This window comes from Centrocercus urophasianus, unplaced genomic scaffold, assembly GCF_019232065.1.
Source record: "Centrocercus urophasianus isolate 14NV4802_14NV808 unplaced genomic scaffold, USGS_Curo_1.0 seq_11, whole genome shotgun sequence".
NCBI classification, from domain to species: domain Eukaryota; kingdom Metazoa; phylum Chordata; class Aves; order Galliformes; family Phasianidae; genus Centrocercus; species Centrocercus urophasianus.
Window position 1 is genome coordinate 46,402,490 of NW_024884253.1, and position 22,377 is coordinate 46,424,866.

Below are 22,377 nucleotides of genomic sequence, written 5' to 3' on the forward strand. Positions count from 1 at the left end.
CTTTAAAGCTGCTATCTGAGATTCTTCTGATACACTGACAAGGCATTTCTTAGGTAAGGCTAAGACAGTGCACATGCCCATTTTCAGAAGAAATAGCTTCTCCATACTGTTAGGAATGTGTTAATGCTATCTAAAATTTACCACCTGTTTCTCTGAGAGGATAGATTTTATGAATCTGCAATCCTGGCATCCATAGTTTCCAGATTCTCTGGTTCATAGGAAAGTACAGTGATAGCTTCTCTGCTGTTAAATTTGCAAGGGCAAGTGTGACCTAGTGGTACTGTCAATCATAAGATTTCACTTTCAGTGCGAGGGGAGTGAGTGTGGCAAAGGCAGGGAGCATGCTGATCATGCATCTTGAAGAACACCAGTGAGTAATGGGGAGTTATTTTATAACCATGAGATTCAGCCAGAACTCCTGTAAGTCAGTGGCAGAATTTCCATTGACTTCAAAGAAATTAGAGCCAGACCTGATGAAAGTACTAGGCAAACAGGAAATGTGTAAGGCATTTGTGTTGTGCTAAAACAGTGCTGACAAAAAGTCACTTATTAGTGTTTGGTTAAATGCCATTTGTTTTGGTGTAGAGATTAGCTTTTGTTTGTCGTAGAATATTGATTAGTGAGGTATCATAATTCGTAACTTGTAACACTTGTAAGTTGCCTAGCAATCTTACTTCTTTTGACAGTTTGACTAGAATGGGGAAAAGGGAGGAGAGCTAGAGATGCTTTTGTTGTTTTTACTGAAGTTTAATCATTCTTTAATTTTTGCTACCCAGGAACCTCCGTGCAGACTGGAAAAACACTGAAAGGAAGTAAAGAATTAGTAGAAGGTTTTAGAATCTGAAAACATACTCATATTAATATGTGTTATGGATGACATGATAGTATCAATAGTAGTTAAAGAAATAACATCTATTAAATATTTAAACCTATTAATGAACAAAAATATGCTCGTTCAGGTAAAGTGAATGTCTTCAAAAACTGACAGAGAAAATTCTGAAGCATCCTAATGCCATATTCATGACAGTGTATCTTTCCCTAATTCAGAGTGCAAAAATTCAAAGCAACCTTTATTCGCATGGAAAGATAGTACGTAGGCAAATGAGGTATACACTTTATTCTAAGACTTGATAGTACTTCTGTGTCACTGAAAGAATAAAAAATATTTTTTTTGACAGATTGTTCCTTCAAACCACCAACATAGAACAGATGACAATGGTAGGGCTAACCTGGGAGTTATTAGTATTCATGCACCTAGGTAAGTAGTGAAAATCATGTGAAAAAACTGAATTCTGAAATGTCGCTTGCTAGATATATTTAAGCTGCGCATTTCATAATGCACCTACCAGGAAATGGTCTAGAGATAAGGGCAGGCATTTATTATTTAGATGCTGGTGGAAAGCCACTTAGTGAGCTTTAAGAAATTAAATGCTTAGCTAAGTAAAAATGGATGGCATCTTCTTTCTTCTTCTGAGAAGCTGCTGCTCTAATCTTCTGAAGTCTAGGTTTTCTCGGCGTGGTAAAACACAGCTTATAATTGCCAAGCAGTACCTAGTGTATGTGTAAATCCTTTAAAACGTGTCAAGTTTACAGCCTTTGAGTGACCAGAACTAAACATCATGCTTTTAAAATAGGAACATGTTTTAGGAGTATTGAAACTCCATTTCTAGGTGCTAACCAGTGTTTAGAAAATTAGGTAAATTGTCTGAAAGAATTATAGTGAGGAAAAACAGAAAACAAAAAATATTTTCTTTTCAGTAGAAATAATGGAAGTCTCATTTCCTGCAGGTTTGTGTCCTGTATCTTTTGCTTCTTCGTGTCTGTCTGGATGCACTTTACACACACATGTCCTGTCTGACTTTTCAAATTCTTTATTCCTTTATTCCTCTCATGCTTATAGATCTGCTACTCACCTTCTGGAACCCTGAGGCTTGCTTGATAACACTAGAGGTTTTTTTTCCTGCATCTTACTTAAGCAACTTAAGCTGCTATAGCATGATTCAACACAACCTATGGCTAATTTGGGGGTTATATGTAATTTTTATTTTTTTGTGGAGTGGATAGTAAACCCATATAGCGAACAGAAACATTGTTCTTCCCAGAAAGAAGAAAATGACTAGGGACTCTTTCTTCTACCCACTTACTATTTTCTAGAAAGCTGTAGGTGAATGATTTGTGTTCTGCATTTCCATTTCCTCAATTGTAGTAATTCGGCTTTTTTACATACTCCTGGCCTTTTAAGATTTCGGTCTCTCTTCTAACTTTTGAATCAACTGGCCTGTCTCAACTGGAAATATATTTAGATGGAACAGCCTAAACTTTGTTTTCTTTGGAAAATGAGTTGAAAGCTATTTTTTTGTTTACTTGTTTCCTTTTTTCTTAGTGAATGCTAAAGATCAGAAATTAGTAGGCATAGAACCATAGAATATTTCATGTTGGAAATGACCCATAAGGATCATCAAGTGCAACTCTACAGAAAGGACTACCCAAAATCATACTATATGACTGAGAGAGTTGTTCAGGTGTTTCTTGAATTCTGGCAGACTCAATGGCGTGACCACTTTCCTGGGGAGATGTGCTTGTATAAGACATGCTTGTATAAGACTTCTTATGCTTATATAAGATCTAAATAATTTTGAGTAATTTTAGACAGTATTTCCATTTAAAAAAATGTAAAATATCACCAGTAAAAGACTGGAAGATTCCTTACTGGCTGACAGGGACCAGGAAGAAGAAGTTAACTGATTGCCTACTGTAGAAAGGTTTTATGGGAAAGGTCTGTTGAGTGTTTTGTTACAAGTATTTAATTTCCTGAAGAGCAATACTGATTAAAAGTTGGTCATGCTTAGCTCATAAGAGCTTTACTTACAAGACCAGATTGGCTTTCGATAGCTTAAAGCTAGCACTAAGTGCTTTTTCTTCTGAAGTATTTTATGCTAATTAATATTTTTGCATTCGTACCTCCAGGAATTAATCCGTAACAATATTACAAACTGTGTTTGTAAAGTTCAGAACTTGGTGGATGGTAAATTAGTTATCAGTATATTACTGGCTGCTAGAAACCACTGTGTTCATTGGCGGCATCCTACCTTTTTAGCACAACCAAAAGTGGCTGGGGAATACAGCCAGCATGCAGTTATTGTATAGCAGCGAAGTCATTATGTGCTAGCAGTGCTAGATGTGTGCTTAACACATTCTCTCTTTGGAAACTGTCAAAGCAGATTGTTCCTTAGACAGCATTTTAATTAGTTTAGCTTGCTTTCTATCATACTGTCTTTCACAACTTACAGCAGCTGCACTTGCTAACATCTTACAGATAGACAATGAAAGGATCAAGCTAATGAAATATTAAAAATTAAATTTAATAAGCTATCATAAGAGTATCTTAAAACTATGATTTTACTTCATTCATATGTTTCTAATTTCATCTTAACCCTTCCTTTGCTACTGATATCTTGAAGTTCTCTTAAGATTTTGTTTCTTATGCTTTCATGTACGTGATTCAGATTTGAGGTATGTTGATAGTTGTCTTTTCAAAAGAGATTTTACAACTGTTTTTATGATTTCTTTATATTTCAGGGGAGAGCACACTTTACAGCTTAGAGCTTCATACAACAAGATTGCATTAGAGTGTCCTGTTATTACATTTAATGTCCTTCCTGATCCTGACAAGCCTATCCGCTTGAATGTTAAATATGACAAAAATGCTTCTTTTCCAGCAGGAGGCACCTTTCCCGGTAAGTATAAGGATTCTTTGATAGAAGCCAGTCCTCCAAGGAGATCAGGTCTCTAGCTACCACTATTTTTCCATGTAAGCAGATGTCGCATTGCCTTCCACATTACTGACCCTGACAGTCAGGGCCAAAGAACTATTACAGACAGATACTCGTATACTAGTTCTGCTCACTGTAGAGGTATTCTTAAGTGCAATTTTATAAATAAAGCCAGTACTTCCATTCTACACAGTTAAAGGAATGGAAGACTAGGTTGGCTGCTTTCATGAGACAGCTAAAAGATGAGAAGCATGGGAATAAAAGCAGCTGTCATACTTCTTCATGTCTTCCATTGGTACAGTGGAAATGGAAGCTAACTTGAGAGAGGCTTCCATCTCATGGACAACATGGAAGAGTGTGCTTTTTCAGACATCTCTGAGTTTGTAGTACTTAAAGATTTAAGAATAATAGAGAAGTAACTAATACATAAAATATGTTTTCAGGTGTAGTATGTGCAGTTTAAGTCAACCATGTTTTGAGAGAAGAAGACGAATAGACGACTTCTTCAGGAGTTAAAATTCTAAATGTGATATTAAATTTTGGTTAAAAAAGCAGATTAAATTCCTTATTAACAATCTCATATTTAATTAGCATTCTAATTATTGAATTTACTGGTGAACTCAGGTACAGCTGTAATCATGCTTGACTTGTTCGTACACATCAAAGCACAATCCTTCTTCAGTCTGCAAAGTTTAATCAGTGCAGCTTCAATTATATGCTTGAAAGCTACCTGTAGTTCTCGTGTCAAAGTGCTCAGCATTTACAACTAGAATGGTTGCTTTCTTCTGTCTTACACTGCTCTTCTTTTAGGCCACTTAACTTTCTGTGGAGTTTATAGGAAAAGCTAAATTATTTTGATTGGGATTTTAAAAGACCATTATTTTGACTGTAGAATCAGTCAGTAGCAAATGGGGGAGTTAAATATGTCTGTATATTCTACTACTAAATATGTCATATTAGTTATAAGAATAACCAAACCGATTAAGGTTCTTATTCCGAGTCCTTTTTATTACAATGTGGCTGGTAGATGGGGGAAAAAGTAGTAGTGGTTTGTGCCTTTTTTATCCAGTAGTTCAGTGTCTAAAACACTTCTGAAAAAAGAGGGAGATACGAATTTGCAGTTGTGAAGAAAGAAATCAACTACTTAACCAGCTGGTGATTGTTCTTTTGTAAGAGCAAGAAGAAACCTGGCTTGCTTTTAATAAGGGTGATAGCCTGGGAAAAGCAGACTTGAATTTAGAGGGGATTTTTAAGAACTTGTTGAATAAAGCAGGTGCTTTGTTATTTTTTTCCCTAAGTAAGGATTATCTAATTGCAGGAGAAGGAGCAGACTGATTTCCATGCCATTTCAATTTTTTGTTGCTTGGGTTTCAATTGAAATGTGGGTTTTGTTTATTTTCTCCCCTAGGTAGAAACAAGATCTAGAAATTCATCAAGCTTAGTCATTTTAATTTTGAATACAAATAATCCTAAACAGTTATCTTCTTTCATTCTGCAGATTTTATGGTTAGTGTTCTTTCTGAAGATGAAAATATTATCAGAAATATTAGTCCAGCCCGTATTTCTATGAAAATGTGGAAAGGACAGGGCAGCGGAAATAGGATACCAACCGATGTAAGTCATCAAAACATTTTCAAATTGGATATCAAAATGTTAACATAGGACAAAGATTTTTATAGTGGACATATTCACATATTTTACTTAGATCAGTATCCTGTTCTAGATTTTAAATAATAAGAACTATTTATCAGTCATAACTGTTTAACAGTCTGCTGTATTACAAGTTGTCGCACTATTCAAGTATCGCTGTAGTAGTACAGAAAGTACAGAAATGCTTCTACTCTGCAGAAGCTGAATAGTAGTAGAGAGCTTATTAAAGGTTGAGACCCTGAGTTTGCAAAAAAGAGTTCTGAGATTAGGAATATGAAAGTAGCATCTAAATTATAGGTAGTCTCATTGATTTATTGTGTGCTATCAGTGCAATGAGGGCTGCTCCAAAAACGTGCTTCGTATTTTACTGTGGTGGCCCATGTCATCAGAGGCAGATGTTGGTGGTATGGAAGTAGAGGCTGAACCTTCCCGCCACTATTCCGTTACATTTTATTGCTGTGCAACAAATGGCAGCAGAGGGGCAGTCTGACAAAAACAGCATCTGACATGGAAGTGCATGTGAAGCAAAGGAGTGCCATTGAATTCCTCCACGCAGAAAAAATTGCATCCGTTGTCATTTATCGATGCTTGCTGAATATTTGCAGAGACCAAACAAGTGAATGTGAGCACAGTGAGGTAGTGAGTGCTGCATTTCAGCAGTGGCAACAGTGAGAGTGGATTACCACCTACTGGTGCAGATTTTTACCAGTTTACCAGCATGCAGGCTCATAACTGGCAAAAACACGTAGCTAATAGTGGTGACTGTTGAAAAATCGTGTTTTGTAGCTGAGAGTTTGCTGTATCAAACAGTGTTATTGTGGTTTTTATGTCTGTTGTAGTTTCAGTGGAAATAAGCAGGAGGTATTACTTTCAATGTGACCTGGATTCAAATCATAAAGACTTGACAGCATATTACAAGCAAAGTACTTTCAAGTATGTAATGTCATTTATTCATTTATTCATTTTTGCACACTTTCAGGTTACAGCATTTAGCTGTAGTAAAATAAAGGATGACAAGGAAGATGGCTTCTTTTATTTCAGGTATAGCAGCACTTAATTTGTAATTACCGATGCAGCTTATTGTGCAAAATACGTAGTTTTTGATAATAACTTTGTTAAAGATTTAGTGTGATGCAGCGCTATGAAATGTATTAGCATGTTGTGATGAGTATGAGAATTGTATTCTTCCCAATATATGTTTGACACTTGTTTTAATGGGAGAAGAGAGAATGAAAGGGTATCTAAGGTAATACATTACATGAGAAATGCTAGCAATGCAGGTAACCTTCCTTAATTCTCTTCAGCACAATGTTCAACTGCTGTAGAATTGCAGGTTAGGCAAAACAGATTGATTCAACACATTCTGTAGCTGTTAGTCTTGAACCATGAGTTAGCCAGAGATAGTGTCTTAAATGACAGGCAGTAGAACTGGAGTTCATGATATGCTGGCATCTGGTTGCCACATTCCTTATACATCTGTGTCTGGCAAGCATGCTATGGGTGGTTGGGATAAGTTGAATAGTTGTAGTCTTGGTTGCTGCTTCACGCTATTGTATCCAGATTTTAGATTTCCCTTCTGTTTTTAGAATGTAGTCTTTAGGATCGCGTGTATGCAGCAGATATCAGTGTTTCACAGCTAATCCTGGTTCTTCCATAAAAAAAAAAAAAGCAGAGGAACTTTGTTTTCCTGGGAAGCAGGTTAGACAGAGCTCAGATCCAAAGTTCTGGCTCAGCATGATGCACAATGTAGGTTTACCACCATCTTTATTTCCTTTGTTATATTCAGCCAATAAACTACTGTTCGGGCAAGCAATTTATATAACCTTCATTTATTCAGTCTTTTAGCTTCTCAGGTGGTGTTCACCATTGTAACTTATTTGTATATGAAGACTTCCATGTAAGAGTTTACAACTAACACAAACTGCGGTACGTGTCAGTAGGAGTTGTAGCTGTTCAGGCATGGCATTTGGTATTATTACTAAGATCTCAGTCTTTAAGACAAAGGCATTCAAGATTTCACAGCCTTTTAAGGCTGTGTTTGATAGCTGTAGCAAAAGAAGAGTCTAGAATAAGGGTACAGTATTGCTTTTAAGAGAGCAGAGCTTTCTCTGTGGCTAGTAGAAAGTTACAAAATGAACTTTTCCAGAAACCGAGGATCAGTGCAGATTTCTACCAAGTGTAAGATGCATTTCTGTGACATTGCTTATTCTGAGACACGCTTGGTAATGGATGTAGCTAAAAAACAAGAAACCACTAAAGCATTATTAAGACACATTGTATAGCGTATTTGTACCTTCAGGAAAATAAGTACATATCACGTTCGCCTACATAGTGCTTCTCACAAGGGGAGCACATAAAAGGTAAACGTGATAGAAATTAACTTGCAGAGTTGAATTTTGGAATTAGAAAAATCTTGACATCACTCTGTTATTTCTTAGTAGGCTGCAAATGTCTAGAAGTAAAACTCTCAAACTTTCTGAGAGATTTGAAAGAACTGACAGTCGATAGAAACTAATCATTAAGCAGTACATTTAGGAAAGTATGTGTTACTCATTGCTGCTAGTGTCTGTAATGACATCACTGTCTACCACCTGGTTTCTCTCTTGTTTGTGTGTCCTTGACATAGTCACTGATGGTTATCATCTGCTTAATGCTAGGTTAGTAGCATGGATGCACCTAATGCAGTCTTATAGTTTTTATAACAAAATTGCGATTTCTTCTTTTTTTTAAAGCTTATGTCTGGTTAGATGTTCAGCCACACCAAGAACTGTAGCAGATTATTTACAACTCAGTAATGCAGTTAATGCGTCTTGACAAGGCAGATGCTACTTTAAGACTTAACCTGGATAAAATGTAGAAAAGAAAGTAGAACTGTGCTTGCTCTTTATGATGTATAAAAAAACCATGCCCTAATCTGCAGATAGGTTAAAACGTTTAGATTATTTATTTATTTTAGATTAAACATTTCTGGGAATCTTGAACCTTATTCTTTTTTGAAAAAAATATCAATTGCTTGCTGTTACTGATGAAACAGATAAAATATATCTTGAAAGGAAGAGTCCAATTCTGAGCCAATTCAACGTTGTCACAAGTCATAATCTCAGAACATTGTCTGAATCTTGTTTAGAAGCTGTTTGCATCTTGTCAAGGGTTTATAAGTATTTATAAGTCACTGATGTCCATTGTGTTCATTGGAAGACTTCAGCAGTCATCCAGGTTACTACCTGTGGCTGTCCTGGTGAAGTTGTGTTTCTGTCCACAGAAATGCAGGCATCTGTCTTTCCTTCATATTTTGATGTTAGGGATTCTCTCTCGATATGCTCCGCGTTGCCCATTGGTGATGACCCAACTTCGTATAATTTCTGTGTAGCAGAAGGAATCATCTGCTCAGATATTGTATAAACTCAAGCCAAATGATTGAATTTTGAGAGAACTTGTTATGATAAATGTCTTTGCATTCCATTTCAGTAGCTTTATGAGAATTCATTAGATTCATTGTGAAAACAGAATAGACTTCTAAATAATGGGGCCACAACAAACATCCTGTCAGTTGATTGAGGTAAACTCATGGGGGCAACTTTCCTCATCTAGTTTTCCAAAGAACCTTATTCTAGAAGAGTTCTTGAGAAATTTTTGTGGCCTTCTTGTTGAAAGTTATTATGGAGGAGTATTACTTATTAACATATTGCATGTGTAATACGTATATTACATATATTAATAGAATTCTGCCCAGTTAGGAAGACTACTCAAAATTTGAATTATTTACTTGTCACTTCAACTTTTGTTTGTGTTTTGTGTTGTTTTTTTTTTTAATTACTTTAGGGATAAGGTGATTCCAGAGAGAGTGGGCACTTACAGTATCCAGTTTACTTTTGCAATGGATAAGACAAACATGCTCAGCAGTGACCAGGTTTGAAAGTATAATTAATTACATGTAGCCAAGATCATGTAATATAGAACCATCAAATACTGTGGTACTGTGCAAAAAAATTACATTTCTGTAACTAAGCAGATATTCAGGAGAGTAACAGAACTTGATAATTTGTAACCTAGTACAACTGCTTTATAGTCATCTTAAATATACTTCAAAACTGTCACTAAATTTCGCATGCATTTGTTTCAGTATTTTTTGAGCAACTGCTGTGTGCAGGTGAATTGCCATGAATTCTGTCAGACTTCATTTTGGTTTGTTTTATTTTAATCCTCTTTCTTTTCTGATAGATTATAGTTGAAGTTGTACCTAATGACCCAGTCCGCTTGTTACCTGATTCTTTACCAGCTACTCCAGCAGTTTCCAATGTGCGAACAGTCACAAGCCGTACACTGGTCAAGAATTTATGCCTCCACATAATGGTAACTATACTTTCATAGAAAATCATTATTAGGGAAATATGACCACTAAAAATGAGTTGATTTTTGCTGCAGAGCATTGCTACTGTCTTCTGTTTTAAGATATTAATAAGTATGGCTAAATCCATTAAATGTTTATTTTATTTTAAATCATAGAATCACTGGTGTTGGAAAAGATCTGTTTAGAACATCTAATTCAACCACCAACCCATCACCACTGTGCCTATTAAACCATGTCCCTAAATGCCGCATCTACGTGTTGTAATAATTGAAAACAAACCTAAAAAAAAGCTTCAAAGATTTAAATTAAATTATATTAAAGATTCTTAAACTGATGGCAGCGACATGAAGAAAGCTTCTTTTGGTTTCTGTGTTTGTTTTTTGCCTCAGTCTTCACTGGCAGTCACTCTTCCCACTCCTCTCAAGTCTATTTAGTCCCTTTAACCTCAAGGCAGGGACTGAGACAGCAGATTCCACTGTGAATGAGTATTGGATTCAAGACCTTTGGGTCAACCTGCATATACTTAAGTCTGAGGGACCCTCTGAGATGCATTCCAGGATCCTGAGGGAACTGGCTGATGTAGTTGTCAAACCACTATCAATCATATTTGAAAAGCATGGTAGTCGGGTGAAGTCCCCAGTGGCGGGGAAAAAGGAAACATAGCTCCCATGTTTTAAAAGAGTAGAAAGAAAGACCCTGGAAACTAGTCAGTCTCACCTCTATGCCTGTGAAAGTCTTAGAACAGATCTTCCCTGAAGCTGTGTTAAGACATACAGCGGACAGGGAGATTATTTGAGATAGCTAGCATGGCTTCACAAAGAGCAAATTGCACCTGGCCAATCTGGTGGCCTTCTGTGTTGGAAGACACAATGGACATCAGTAAAGCAACTGATGTCATCTGCCTAGACTTCCCTAGGGCTTTTGGTGTGTTTCCACACATCCTTGTCTCTAAACTGGAGAGAGATGGATTTTGAAGGTGGGCTATTTGGTGGATAAGAAATTGGTGAATAGCTGCATCCAAAGAGTTTTGGTTATAAGGCTCAGTGTTCAGGTGGAGATTAGTATGATCATAGTGGGACTAGTAGTATTTATTATATTTAATAATGACGGAGGGATTGAGTCCCTGAAAGTGTTCAAGGTCAGGCTGGATAGGACTTGGGCATTCTGATCTGGTGGAAGCTGTCCTTGACCATGGTAGGAAGGTTGGACTATGTAATCTTCAGAGGTTCCTTCCGTCCCAAATCATTCTGTGCTTCTACTTCATTATTTAATGCTCTTATTAAGCATTAAGTATTTGATAAGAGACCTGCTCTGGAAAGTTACAGTTCCAGGTTAATGTGGTATGTGTGTGCAAATTTAGGAATAACCTGCCTTTCACAATGACCTCTTTAATCTATAGCGACCCAAAAGAGAATTACCTCTTTTGCAGAATATTCTTCGTTTCCCTTAGGAGTAAAAGACAGCCCCAGCCCACAGTTGGACCCATGGAATGAGAGGTGTGTGTGTGTGTATGCACACAGAGACAACAAAGCAGTTTTTGACTTTTGGGAAGCTTAGTTGTCCAAGCAGATTTGAATGGAGAGACTATCAGCCAGTCAAGTATTTGCTGTGTGAATCAGATGTAAAAATAAACATACTGACTGATCAATCAAGATTTCCCCACGTGGGGCATACTTTCACAGAATCACAGAATTGTAGGGGTTGGAAAGGACCTCTAGAGATCATCGAGACCAACCCCCCTGCCAAAGCAGGTTCCCTACACCAGGTCGCACAGGTAGGCATCCAGGCGAGACTTGAGTATCTCCAGAGAAGGAGACTGCACAGCTCCCCTGGGCAGCCTGTTCCAGTGCTCCGTCACCCTCTCCATAAAGAAATTCTTACGCACATTCATTTGAAATTCCTATGCTGCAGCTTGTGTCCGTTTCCCCTTGTCCTGTCTCCATGTACCACTGGAAAGAGACTGGCCTCACCATTATGGCCCCCACACCTCAGATATTTATAAACCTGGATGAGGTCCCCTCTTAGTTGTCTTTTCTCAAGGCTAAACAGACCCAATTCACTCAGCCTTTCTTCATAGCAGAGATGCTCCAGGCCCTTCACCATCTTTTTGGCCCTCTGCTGGACTCTTTCCAAGAGATCCCTGTCTTTTTTGTACTGGGGAGCCCAGAACTGGACGCAGTACTCCAGATGAGGCCTTACCAGGGCAGAGTAGAGGGGGAGGATCACCTCCCTTGACCTGCTGGCTGTGCTCTTTTTAATGCACCCAGTATGCCATTGGCCCTCTTGGCCACAAGGGCACACTGCTGGCTCATGGCCAACCTGTTGTCCACCAGGATGAAGATGCTGAACAAGACCGGACCGAGCTTATAGAGTCAAAGATAAAAGTATTATCTGATTATATATCTTTCATTAAAACTTTTTATAGATTTGGTGTTAGTGGAACTTTTTGCAAGAGAAATTTCAGTTATACTGAGCTTTCTCTATAACCTACAAATCCAGAAGTGCTGTAGAAGAGCAAGTCTCAGATTCCTCTTTTCTGTGCTCTGCTGCATGTACAGCTAAATGTCACTTCTAATGGCATCCAGTGACTGGTAGGCAAGGCTGCAGAAATAATTTACTTTTATATTGTAGATGTGTTGCTGCTCTCTGACATTGGAGTTCTCTTGGCCTTGTTACACAACTTTGCAGGTTAGCTTGACAGAAAAATATGTAAATCTGTAATTTGTAGTATGTGACAGGTGAGGCTTGTTCTTCTTTACATACAGATAACCAAAACATAAATGTGCAGTCCTTGCTTTCAGATATCTCAATTAAAATCCATTTCTTATTGCTACAAGAAAACGTGTTTCCAGATTCTAGTGGGAAAACACAGAGAGAAACTTCTGCTGTATATATAATTTTTTTTCCAGAAGTCAGTTTCTTATGACATCTTCCTTAACAAAACATCAGGTTTCCTGAACTTGATTCACATGATATAGGGAAATTGCTTACCAGCTACCACCATGGGCATAGCCTGGAGAAAATTAATTTGTTGTGTGTTAGAATAAATTTGGGTAGTGAGAAACAAAGGCAGTATAACCCTAAAACACACTGTCATCTACCCTTTGCTCAGTTTCACTCCTGCCTGTTCGGTCTCCCTTCCCAGAGGAGCAGGGAGTATGAGGAGTGAGGTTCATAGTCAGTCCGTAACAGCTCCTCTCTGCCACTCCTTCCTCCTCACTCTGTTGCCCTTCTCCAGCATGGGTCCTCTGCATAGGCTTCAGCCCTTCAGGAAGAATCTGTTCCCTTGTAGGCTCTCCACAGGCCGTGATTCTTTTAGGGCCTAGATGTCTGCTCTTTTTTAGGGTCCTGAAGTGCCAGCAGTGTGGATGCCTGCACTACCATGATCATCTCCACAGGCTGCGGTCCAATGGACTGCACTTCCCACATTGTGGTCTCGCAAGGGGCTTCAAGGGGAATTTCTACTCTAGCATCTGGAGCAGCTCATCAGAAGGTTCTCTGCCCTGCAGTGGGCCATTGTAGCCAGCCAGAACCAGCTATATCTTGCATGGGGTAACCCTGGCATCTCCTCACAGAAGCCACCCCACAGCCCCTCCACTGTCAGAACCTATGTACACCCAATTCATAGGGAAACTGGAAGTTTTAGTTAAGTCTCTGTGCTATGATATCATTGCTCTCAGCAAGATGTGATGGGACAGTTTGCTTGCCTGGAGTGCTGTGTTAGATGGCTACAGCCTCTAGGAGAGATGTGTAGACGCCAAGGGAAAGGCCAATAAAGCTGTTGTCACGGTGGAAATCTATTAATGACACTACTCAACCAGGACAAAAAAGGTAGGTGAATTACTCTCCAGGCAATTAGGAGAGGTCATACAATTGCTAGACCTTTTTCTCATGGGAGACCTCAGCTTCTGAGATATCTGCTGAAAATACAGTACAGCAGAGATAAAACAATCCTGGCCTGCATTGGAAATAATGTGGCCAGCAAGACTTGGGATCTGATTGTCCCCTTGTAGGTGGCACAGGTGAGACTGTGCCTTTGGTCTGTGTGCAGAGAAGAGCAGTGAAGCTGGTAAAGGGACTAGAAAAAAATACATTCGAGGAGCACCTTTGACAATTTAGGCTGTTAGTCTGGAGAAAATGATGCTGAAGGGAAACATTATCACTTTCTACAGCTATCTGCAATGGGAAGGTTATAGTTTTCTTAGGACATGAGGAAACAATGTCGTTTTGCACCAGGGGTGTTTGGATTGGACACTAGGGAGAATTTCTGCACTGAGAGGGTGGTTAAGCATTGAAGCAAGCTGCTCAGGGAGGTGGTGGAGTCCCCATCCCTGGGGGTATTTGAGAGAGGTGTGGATGTGGCACTAAGGAACGTGGTTTAGTATCAGGGCTTGATAGGTCAGGTTGATTGTTGGACTTTGATGATTTTGTATAAATAAAGGTCTTTTCCAGTTTAGATTTTTCTGTGATTTTATAAATGAATTACTTATTTTGGTTCTTGTTCATCCTCCAAGCTAACTTCTCTGTCTTTTTACTTACAGGATGAATACAACAATCACACTGGAGCTGACTTAATTGGAAGAGTAATAGCAAAAATTAAGAGCCCCAATGAAGATGATACAGAGATCCCACAGTTTCAAGGGAAGATCAGTACAATCGAGTTCCCATTTGACAGAGGATCAGCTGAAATTGTAAGTGTAACTGAAATGCACAGTTCCATGAGCTATAAGTCTATTGAAGCCTATTTTCCTACCATTTCAAACCTGATCTTAAATGCTTAGCCGTGGTCTGTGGAGGGTTAGCATTTATTGTAGGCTGCCTTCTTGATATGAAGATAAATTATTTCTTCTCTATTTGGTTGCTGATTTTCAGAAAGTGTGGAGGAAAGTCATTCTTAAAACTGATGATTCTTGCAAACTGAGGGAAGTTTATATTCAAGAACTTGATTAGAGATTAGGATTTTCAGGATGATCCAGACAGTTCTTCTCATTTAAATTTCATATGTAGATAACACTTTACTAATTTGGAGTTAAATTTTTAATGTGTTTTACATTATTGTTTGGAATACTCTCTGGCTTTAATATCTTATAGTCATTTAGTCTTAACTTCCTCACATATATTTAATTCAATTTTATCTTACTCTCTTTTATCAAGCTAACTGAGCTTATATATATACTGTACAGAAAGGTATCTTGTTCTTATTTGAAGAATTAAAGAAAAAGAAAATTATCACTTGCCTTTACATATTGTTTTAGGAATTAGTCATCTAGACTGTTAAAAATGCTTTGCCATAGTTCAGTATGTTTTGTTGCATACTTTTTGCTGAAGAGCTCTTACATGCCTCTGAAAATACTGTGTGTGTAGTCATACCATCGCAATCCCTTTTTTCAGCCAGTATAGACTGAACTTTTAAAACGTATGAATTCCATTTGTAACAGTTATTATAAAATGTATTATAAATGATGAAGTTTAAAACACACAGCACAGAATCAGAAACTGTTCAAAGCTTATTGGAAAAAACAACTTGGGATAGAGCCAGCCATTTGTTCTATGTAGAATGTTCACAAAGTCTCTCCTAACAGCCTACAGAGAATTTTAGTCAACAGGACTATTCCCATGCTAAAATAGATTTATTTATTTGTTTATGTATCAACTTACTGAAGTATCACAGAAGTATTTTATAGGAAAAATATACCTTTGCTTCATTTAGTTCCTCTGTCTGTCACGTGTTTTATCAGCCTGTTGTCTATGGAAATCCTCAAGCAGAGGGTGTACTGAAGGGAAAACAAACTTTTCAAAGAAATTTTCTCAGCTACCTCTTCTAACTTGTTCACTGGATGCAGCTTCCCAGTAGACCAGCATCAGTATGCACCAGCTGGAAGTAGATTCTCCTTAGCAACAATCAGAAAATCTGTCTTGGAAATTGCCTCAGTAAAACCCCAGAAGAATCACTAAAATATACAAATCCTGCATACAGATATCTCTGTGTTGCAACCAGTACATCGACTACTTTCATGGAACTACACAGATGAAACTTTATGACGTAGCATAGTCACTTGTCTGTCCATAATAATCAAGGACAGCAGAATACAGATAGTGTGAGCAAGTGCTTTTCGCTGAACAATCTGTTGAGCCCTGTTCTACTCTGATCTGTGACAAAAGTAACAAACATAGACTGAATGTAGGCAGTCGGATAAAATCACAGTACTAACTGTGCACTCTGAGTTTCTCTTGTTCCCCAAGAATCTTTCAAGAGTAATAAATTTCCTACTCCCTGCATCCATAGGGGTCTTTTATTTCTCTGACAAAAGCTTCCACGTTCTCAGCCAAGTTTCAGTTACCTTCTTCGCTATGATCTGAATAAGATATCTAATTAAACTCAAAGCAGTTCTATTATTGTCTGTATCTTTGAGAATTCCCGTGCATGTTTCAGAGGCAGAAGTTTTGTGAACACATTTTTCTGCTGCAAGTGGGATGGGAAAAAATGCAAAAGGTCTACTGTAGATCTACTGTAACCAGTAGTCGAATAAAATAACACTTTTTTCCACTAACCTTGCATCTACAGCTGTGGTAGAAATTTAAACTTTACATATATATATAACTTCATATTGTTGAGGTGAATAACAGCCTCAGACACTGGACTCTGCGTAGTCAGATGAAATTACAGAATAATTTTTCAGACTCCTCACTGATGTAGGAATCAGGAATTTCTTCATATACTAGGAACCTCTATGGAGTCATTGTGACATAATTACTCCAGTCTCGCTTCGGTGTCCAATCTAACAACCTGTGTAATCTGAGGGGGCAGAAGAGGCAGGAGAGTTGTTTGGTTTTGGTCATTTATTAGTTGCCTTTTTTTTTTTTTTTTTTTTGTAAGCAGATGTTTTTTCTTCCTACCTGCGTTTTGCTGGTCTGGTTTGGTTTTTGTCAGGTGTTTTTCTGCTGCCTCTTTACTGTGATCTGGTGAAGTAGTAATGCTTTTGATAGTAGCTTCTGTTCCTCACTCTTCCATTAGCAGCAATTCCACTTCAATGAATCACTTTTTCAGGCAGTTTATGGTTGTGTTCTTTGCAGTGAGTTCTCTGACTTCAGGCAACTCACAGAACTCATGCAGAAAGGATTTGTTGGTTATGTTTTAAAACACTTTTTATATGGTTAGTAATTGAAGGGGGATGGGAAAAAATTGTGTTTTTTGAAGTACCTTGAAGTTGCTGCATCGTGTTAAGAACTATAATCATGTATAACTAGCATCAACATAATGCAGGTGATAATCTTGACATGTTTACCTCTGTGTTGAGGTTCAGGAATGCTAAATTTGTTTAATGAAGGAAAATGTTTAGATATTTATTAGCATAAATGTTCAAAGGAAGAGGAATTTCTGTTGCAGACTTATCCTGATTAAATACATAGCTGCAATATTTTTTGAAAGTCATGAAGACTATCTTTAAAGGTTTTATATATGTCTCTTCTTTTAGGTTGCAACCACCTCTCTCTCAATTAGGTCAGCTGAGTAGCAATTTCTATACATTAAAGGTGGAATAAACATTATGAGTTTTATTATAAACATTATTCATTTTATGCATGATACCTTTCCCAAAGTAACAGCACACTTGGATATTACTTACATTAAGTTTACTTCTAATTACCATTCTGTACGGTTTAATAATATTTCCTGTGTTTGTGAAGAAAGGAGAGGGGTTTGGGTTTGTTTGTTTTAATATACTTAAGAAATTTCTGAGAAACTGGATGTTCTTGTCAGTGTTTAAATATATATTTTTCATTCCTTTTGGATATGCTGTCTAATTCCGTGCTAACAGCAGTAAGTTTAATTCAGCACTGGGAATAGATGGTTCTTCCACCCCTGTGTTTGTGCATCTGGTTCTTAATTTGGTTCTGTTTACATTTGTTCGCAATGCTGTATGAAGTACATCTGAGGAAATCTTGCCTATGGAATGATGCAGAAAATATTTTTTCTGACCATATGTCTCTGCAATAAAATATGTAACTGAAAATAATAAGACTCCTTAAGCAGGTAAAACAACCTCAATTCTTAAATAATAAAATACTTACTGCTAAATCTTCATATTTTACTTATTTTTATTATGAAATTGAATGGATGGGGAATGAAAGCTATTTCCAAGCCAATATTTAAATCTGTAATAGTATCATATATAAGTTATGTGTTAGGAAATTTTATAAATTTTATTATTTGAACATTGTTAATTTTATTTTGTGTGTTACCCTCAACTTACGTTTCTTTCTTTGTTTTTGAATTAGACCCTAGTGCTGGCTGAAAACAGTCCTGGAAGAGATAGTACTGAATATATTCTTGTATTTGAGCCAGACCTGCCAGCTTTGAAAAAACCTTTGGAACCATATCGTCTGTCATTTATGTTTTATAATGGTATGTTTCACTTACTCTAAAATGCTTGTTTGTCCCTAGAACAGACTGTTTAGTTCCCTAATACTGCTTGAAAACTGTGTAACAGCCTAATAGATTTTTGCTGATGTTTAAATTAACTGTGTTACTGTAATTTCTTCTAATTGTATCTATGTGTTTTTTCATGTAGATTTCAAGAAGCAGCAACAGATGGCAACACTTACAAGGGAGAGAGACCAATTATCTCAGTCCATAGGTGTTTATAGAAATTGGTTTGATACTACCAATCAGCTTGTAAATGAAATGAGATGTAAGTGCAACCAAGTATATACATAAATTTCCTGGCACTATTTTTTTTTCCTTTAAGGGGAAAAATCAGCATTGAAGTCCTGAGATCAATTAGAGGGGAGCCAGAAATGCTTTGCATTAGCAGGAAATTTTAGGGAATTAACTGTATAGTATACAGTTACATATAGTGTACAGTTATATCGCAGTAGTAGTATATGTATAGTATACAGTTATATCGCAGATGACACCAAATTGGCTGGAAGTGTGGATTTGCCTGGGGGTGGCGAGGCCCTACAGAGGGATCTGGACAGGCTGGAGAGCTGGGCTGAAGCCAATAGGATGAGTTTCAACAAGGCCAAATGCCGGGTCCTGCACTTCGGCCACAACAACCCCAGGCGACGCTACAGGCTTGGGGCGGTGTGGCTGGAGGACTGCGTAGAGGAAATGGACCTGGGGGTATTGATTGATGCTCGGCTGAACATGAGCCGACAGTGTGCCCAGGTGGCCAAGAAGGCCAATGGCATCCTGGCTTGCATCAGAAACAGCGTTGCAAGCAGGAACAGAGAGGTGATTGTTCCCCTATATTCAGCACTGGTGAGGCCGCACCTTGAGTACTGTGTCCAGTTTTGGGCCCCTCACTGCAAGAAAGATATTGAGGCCCTGGAACGTGTTCAAAGGAGGGCAACAAAGCTGGTGAGGGGTCTGGAACACAGGCCATATGAGGAGAGGCTGAAGGAGCTGGGAATGTTCAGCCTGGAGAAGAGGAGGCTCAGGGGAGACCTCATTGCTCTCTATAACTTCCTGAAGGGAGGTTGTAGTGAGCTGGGGGTCGGCCTCTTCTCTCGTGTCATCAGTGATAGGACCAGGGGGAATGGCTTCAAGCTACGGCAGGGGAGATTCAGGCTGGACATGAGGAAGTATTACTTTTCAGAAAGGGTGGTCAGGCACTGGAATGGACTGCCCAGGGAGGTGGTGGAGTCACCGAGCCTGGGGGTGTTCAAGGAAAGGCTGGATGTTGTGTTGAGGGACATGGTTTAGTGGGAGCTATTGGGAATAGGTGAACGGTTGGACTGGGTGATCTTTTAGGTCTTTTCCAACCTTGGTGATTCTATGATTCTATAGATAATTCTCTTTCAATAAGTTATTCATACATATATATGAATAAAGTTACTTTTCATTTGTGCATTTGACCCTGTGTACTTTATTCAAAACTTATCTAACTATGCATTGTTTATCTGTACATTCTTCAGCAAATGTAGTACTTAATGAAGTTTGTTAAAAGCAGTGTGAAAGCAATTGGTTGCAAAAAAGGGAGAGAAGAAGGAGGAAACATTTTTTTGCATTATTTTTTCTTTGAATTATTCTGCCTGTTGATCAAGTTTATGTTTCTGTAACTTGCCCATTGCATATTCCCATTATGAATGCAGATTCCAGAATTCCAGTATAAAAGGCAAAAAGTTTTGCTTCATATTTTCAGAATTTTGCGTGTTTCTAGAGAGTAAGTTAGGGTACAACCTTATGCTTTATGCTTTATAATATTTTCAAATATGGATAAACCCATTTAAATAGAGAAAGTAGGAAACTCAGTGTTTTCAGAATTGCTTCAGCTGAGATGTAAGTTGAGGAGCCAGTGTCCCAGAACTGGCCTTTCATATAGGAAACAGAGGGTAATGCTACTACCACTCTTCCTTTCTCTCATGCCTTTTTCTTTGTTGGAGAACTTGGAAAGATAATTGAGGATGGAAGGAAAGAAGAGCTTATATTCTCAGACTCACCTGAATGCTAGCTCCATCGCTTCATGAAACTGAAGGAGATGACTTCTGCTGAAGTTACTTATGAAATGGACGAAGCATAAGATTTTTTGACAAATCCTGATATTCTATGATGGAACTGAGAAATACAGATATCATCAGCTGTGGGTGGCATAAGTCTGAAAATACTGAACAGTTGTAAGAAAATCTGCAATAAGTGCTCCCTTCATTTCTGATGTATTCTAATTATCTGTTGATTTTATTGGTTTCAGGTCAGGTTAAAGAAGCTGAAACAAGAGAAATTCACCTGAGAAATGAACTGAGGAAACACCAAATTGAATTACCACAGACAAACACAGTATGGCTTATTCCTTACTAAACTTCATACCATCTTAAAAATAAATCTAAATCTTAATACAATCTCTGCACCATTACTGAATCATACCTAGTAATTACACAAACACCTGCTAACAAAACTGAAAATTTAAACCATAAGAAAAATGTATAGATCATTGCCAATGTTTTTTTAACTGTTCTGCTAGTCTCACTGTCTCACCACTATATATTTTTGTATCCTGATCTTGTTTTTGCATTTCTGCTAAGGTTAGCAATGGTTTGCTGGTAATACTGTTTTTAATAATGGATTTTTAGAAGCTGATCGATACGTGCTAGGTGTATTTTGGCATAAATAGACCAAACAAAAATAGTTTTCAGAGAATACAGCATTTCATATGCTGCTGCAAAAGCTGACTTGAAAGATTCAAGACAATGTATCCCACTACCAATTTTTCATAAAGATCCAATTAAAGTTTAAGGAAGTCTTTTAAGGAAATTTTCAAACTACTGGTGTTTTGGAATAATTGTGTAAATTATTCCTTATCTTTAGATCAAATAAAAATGAGCTACAGTTATAAAGCACAAATCAATAGATTATACAGCAATGAAACCTAAGTTCCCCAGACCTGGGCATATTCCCCTTCTTAAATAGTTTCTTGTTCTACATTCATAGTTACTAATTCCTGATATTTTCTTCAGTTTTGGCTGTAATTAAGATCCAGTAACTTTTTGAAAAGATTCCTGAAATCTTAAAAAAGTATAGTAATAAAAAAGCTTATAGCTGCAATGCAGCGTGGTCCCCTTTACATTTACAGATTATTGAATTATTTTACTTTGAATGTGATTCACAGCAAATAAAAGATGTGCTTCTGCAAGTTGGCCCTGTGATAAGTGCTCACTAACTCTAATTTTCAATTGTCAGCTTCAGTATGTGGATTCTCTTATAAAACAAAAGATGTTGGATCAAGATGGACTAATGAAACAGCCAAGGAGGACTTGTACCCTCCCAAACTATCCAAAAGGCAACCAAGATATTTTAGGGAAGGTGAGTTTTCTCCCAAAGAGCCTTCAGATGAGTTTTGTTAGTTCTAGGAAGTGGTAGTGATGGAAAAATTAGCCAGCTGAATATCTCAGTAATTCTTGAGGAGTAGTAAGGAAAAGATAACATTCACATCCTATCCAATGACTGACTGTCCTTACAAAGCCATCGATGGAGGAGTTATATGTCTGATTGTAGTTGCAGGAGTATTGTGATTGGTATGGAAAGGGGACATGGTCTTGACATCTATTTTGACTGTTCTAACTTCTGTGGTACAGATTGCACATTTAGCACAAATTGAGGACAATGAAGCAGCAAAAGTTATCTCTTGGCATCTCGCCAGTGACATGGACTGTGTGGTCACATTGACTACTGAAGCTGCTCGTTCTATTTTTGATGAAACACAAGGTCGGCAGCAAGTGTTACCTCTTGATTCTATTTACAAGAAGACACTCCCTGATTGGAACAGGTAGGGGAAGAAACAGTGAAATTTCTGCATTTGTATTACATAGTTATTTAATATTTTTCTCATATTTCTTAAAATTGCATTGAAGATTGAGAGTGTAAAATTTCTGGCTTTGTAAAACTCTTGAATGTACTTTGAAATTTTAGCTGTAAACCTAGCTTTACATATTTAACTAAATACTCTATTTATTTATTAAGATGTTGCGCCTGAAAAGACAAATTTCCATTTGCTTTATTCACCTCTACGTGTTTACTAGAGCACTGGAGATTAACTGTTCTTTTGTTTAATAAAATTCTAGTGCTTCCAATCATATTCTAACTTCTTAAGAAATCTAATTTTAATT

General features: G+C 37.6%; 1 protein-coding gene across 2 annotated transcripts in view; it reads left to right on the forward strand.

Annotated features, from left to right (window-relative positions):
- SMCHD1 (structural maintenance of chromosomes flexible hinge domain containing 1) overlaps nucleotides 1–22,377 on the forward strand; it is a 77,765-nt gene that overhangs the window by 48,281 nt on the left and 7,107 nt on the right. For both annotated transcript variants that reach the window (XM_042837041.1, XM_042837032.1), the window contains exons 31-42: nucleotides 1,179–1,258; nucleotides 3,580–3,737; nucleotides 5,272–5,387; nucleotides 6,403–6,464; nucleotides 9,246–9,333; nucleotides 9,645–9,776; nucleotides 14,316–14,465; nucleotides 18,052–18,178; nucleotides 18,345–18,464; nucleotides 20,466–20,551; nucleotides 21,452–21,574; nucleotides 21,847–22,037. In XM_042837041.1, coding sequence (XP_042692975.1) covers nucleotides 1,179–1,258; nucleotides 3,580–3,737; nucleotides 5,272–5,387; nucleotides 6,403–6,464; nucleotides 9,246–9,333; nucleotides 9,645–9,776; nucleotides 14,316–14,465; nucleotides 18,052–18,178; nucleotides 18,345–18,464; nucleotides 20,466–20,551; nucleotides 21,452–21,574; nucleotides 21,847–22,037 — 1,433 coding nt within the window. The remainder of the gene's footprint in view (nucleotides 1–1,178; nucleotides 1,259–3,579; nucleotides 3,738–5,271; nucleotides 5,388–6,402; nucleotides 6,465–9,245; nucleotides 9,334–9,644; nucleotides 9,777–14,315; nucleotides 14,466–18,051; nucleotides 18,179–18,344; nucleotides 18,465–20,465; nucleotides 20,552–21,451; nucleotides 21,575–21,846; nucleotides 22,038–22,377) is intronic.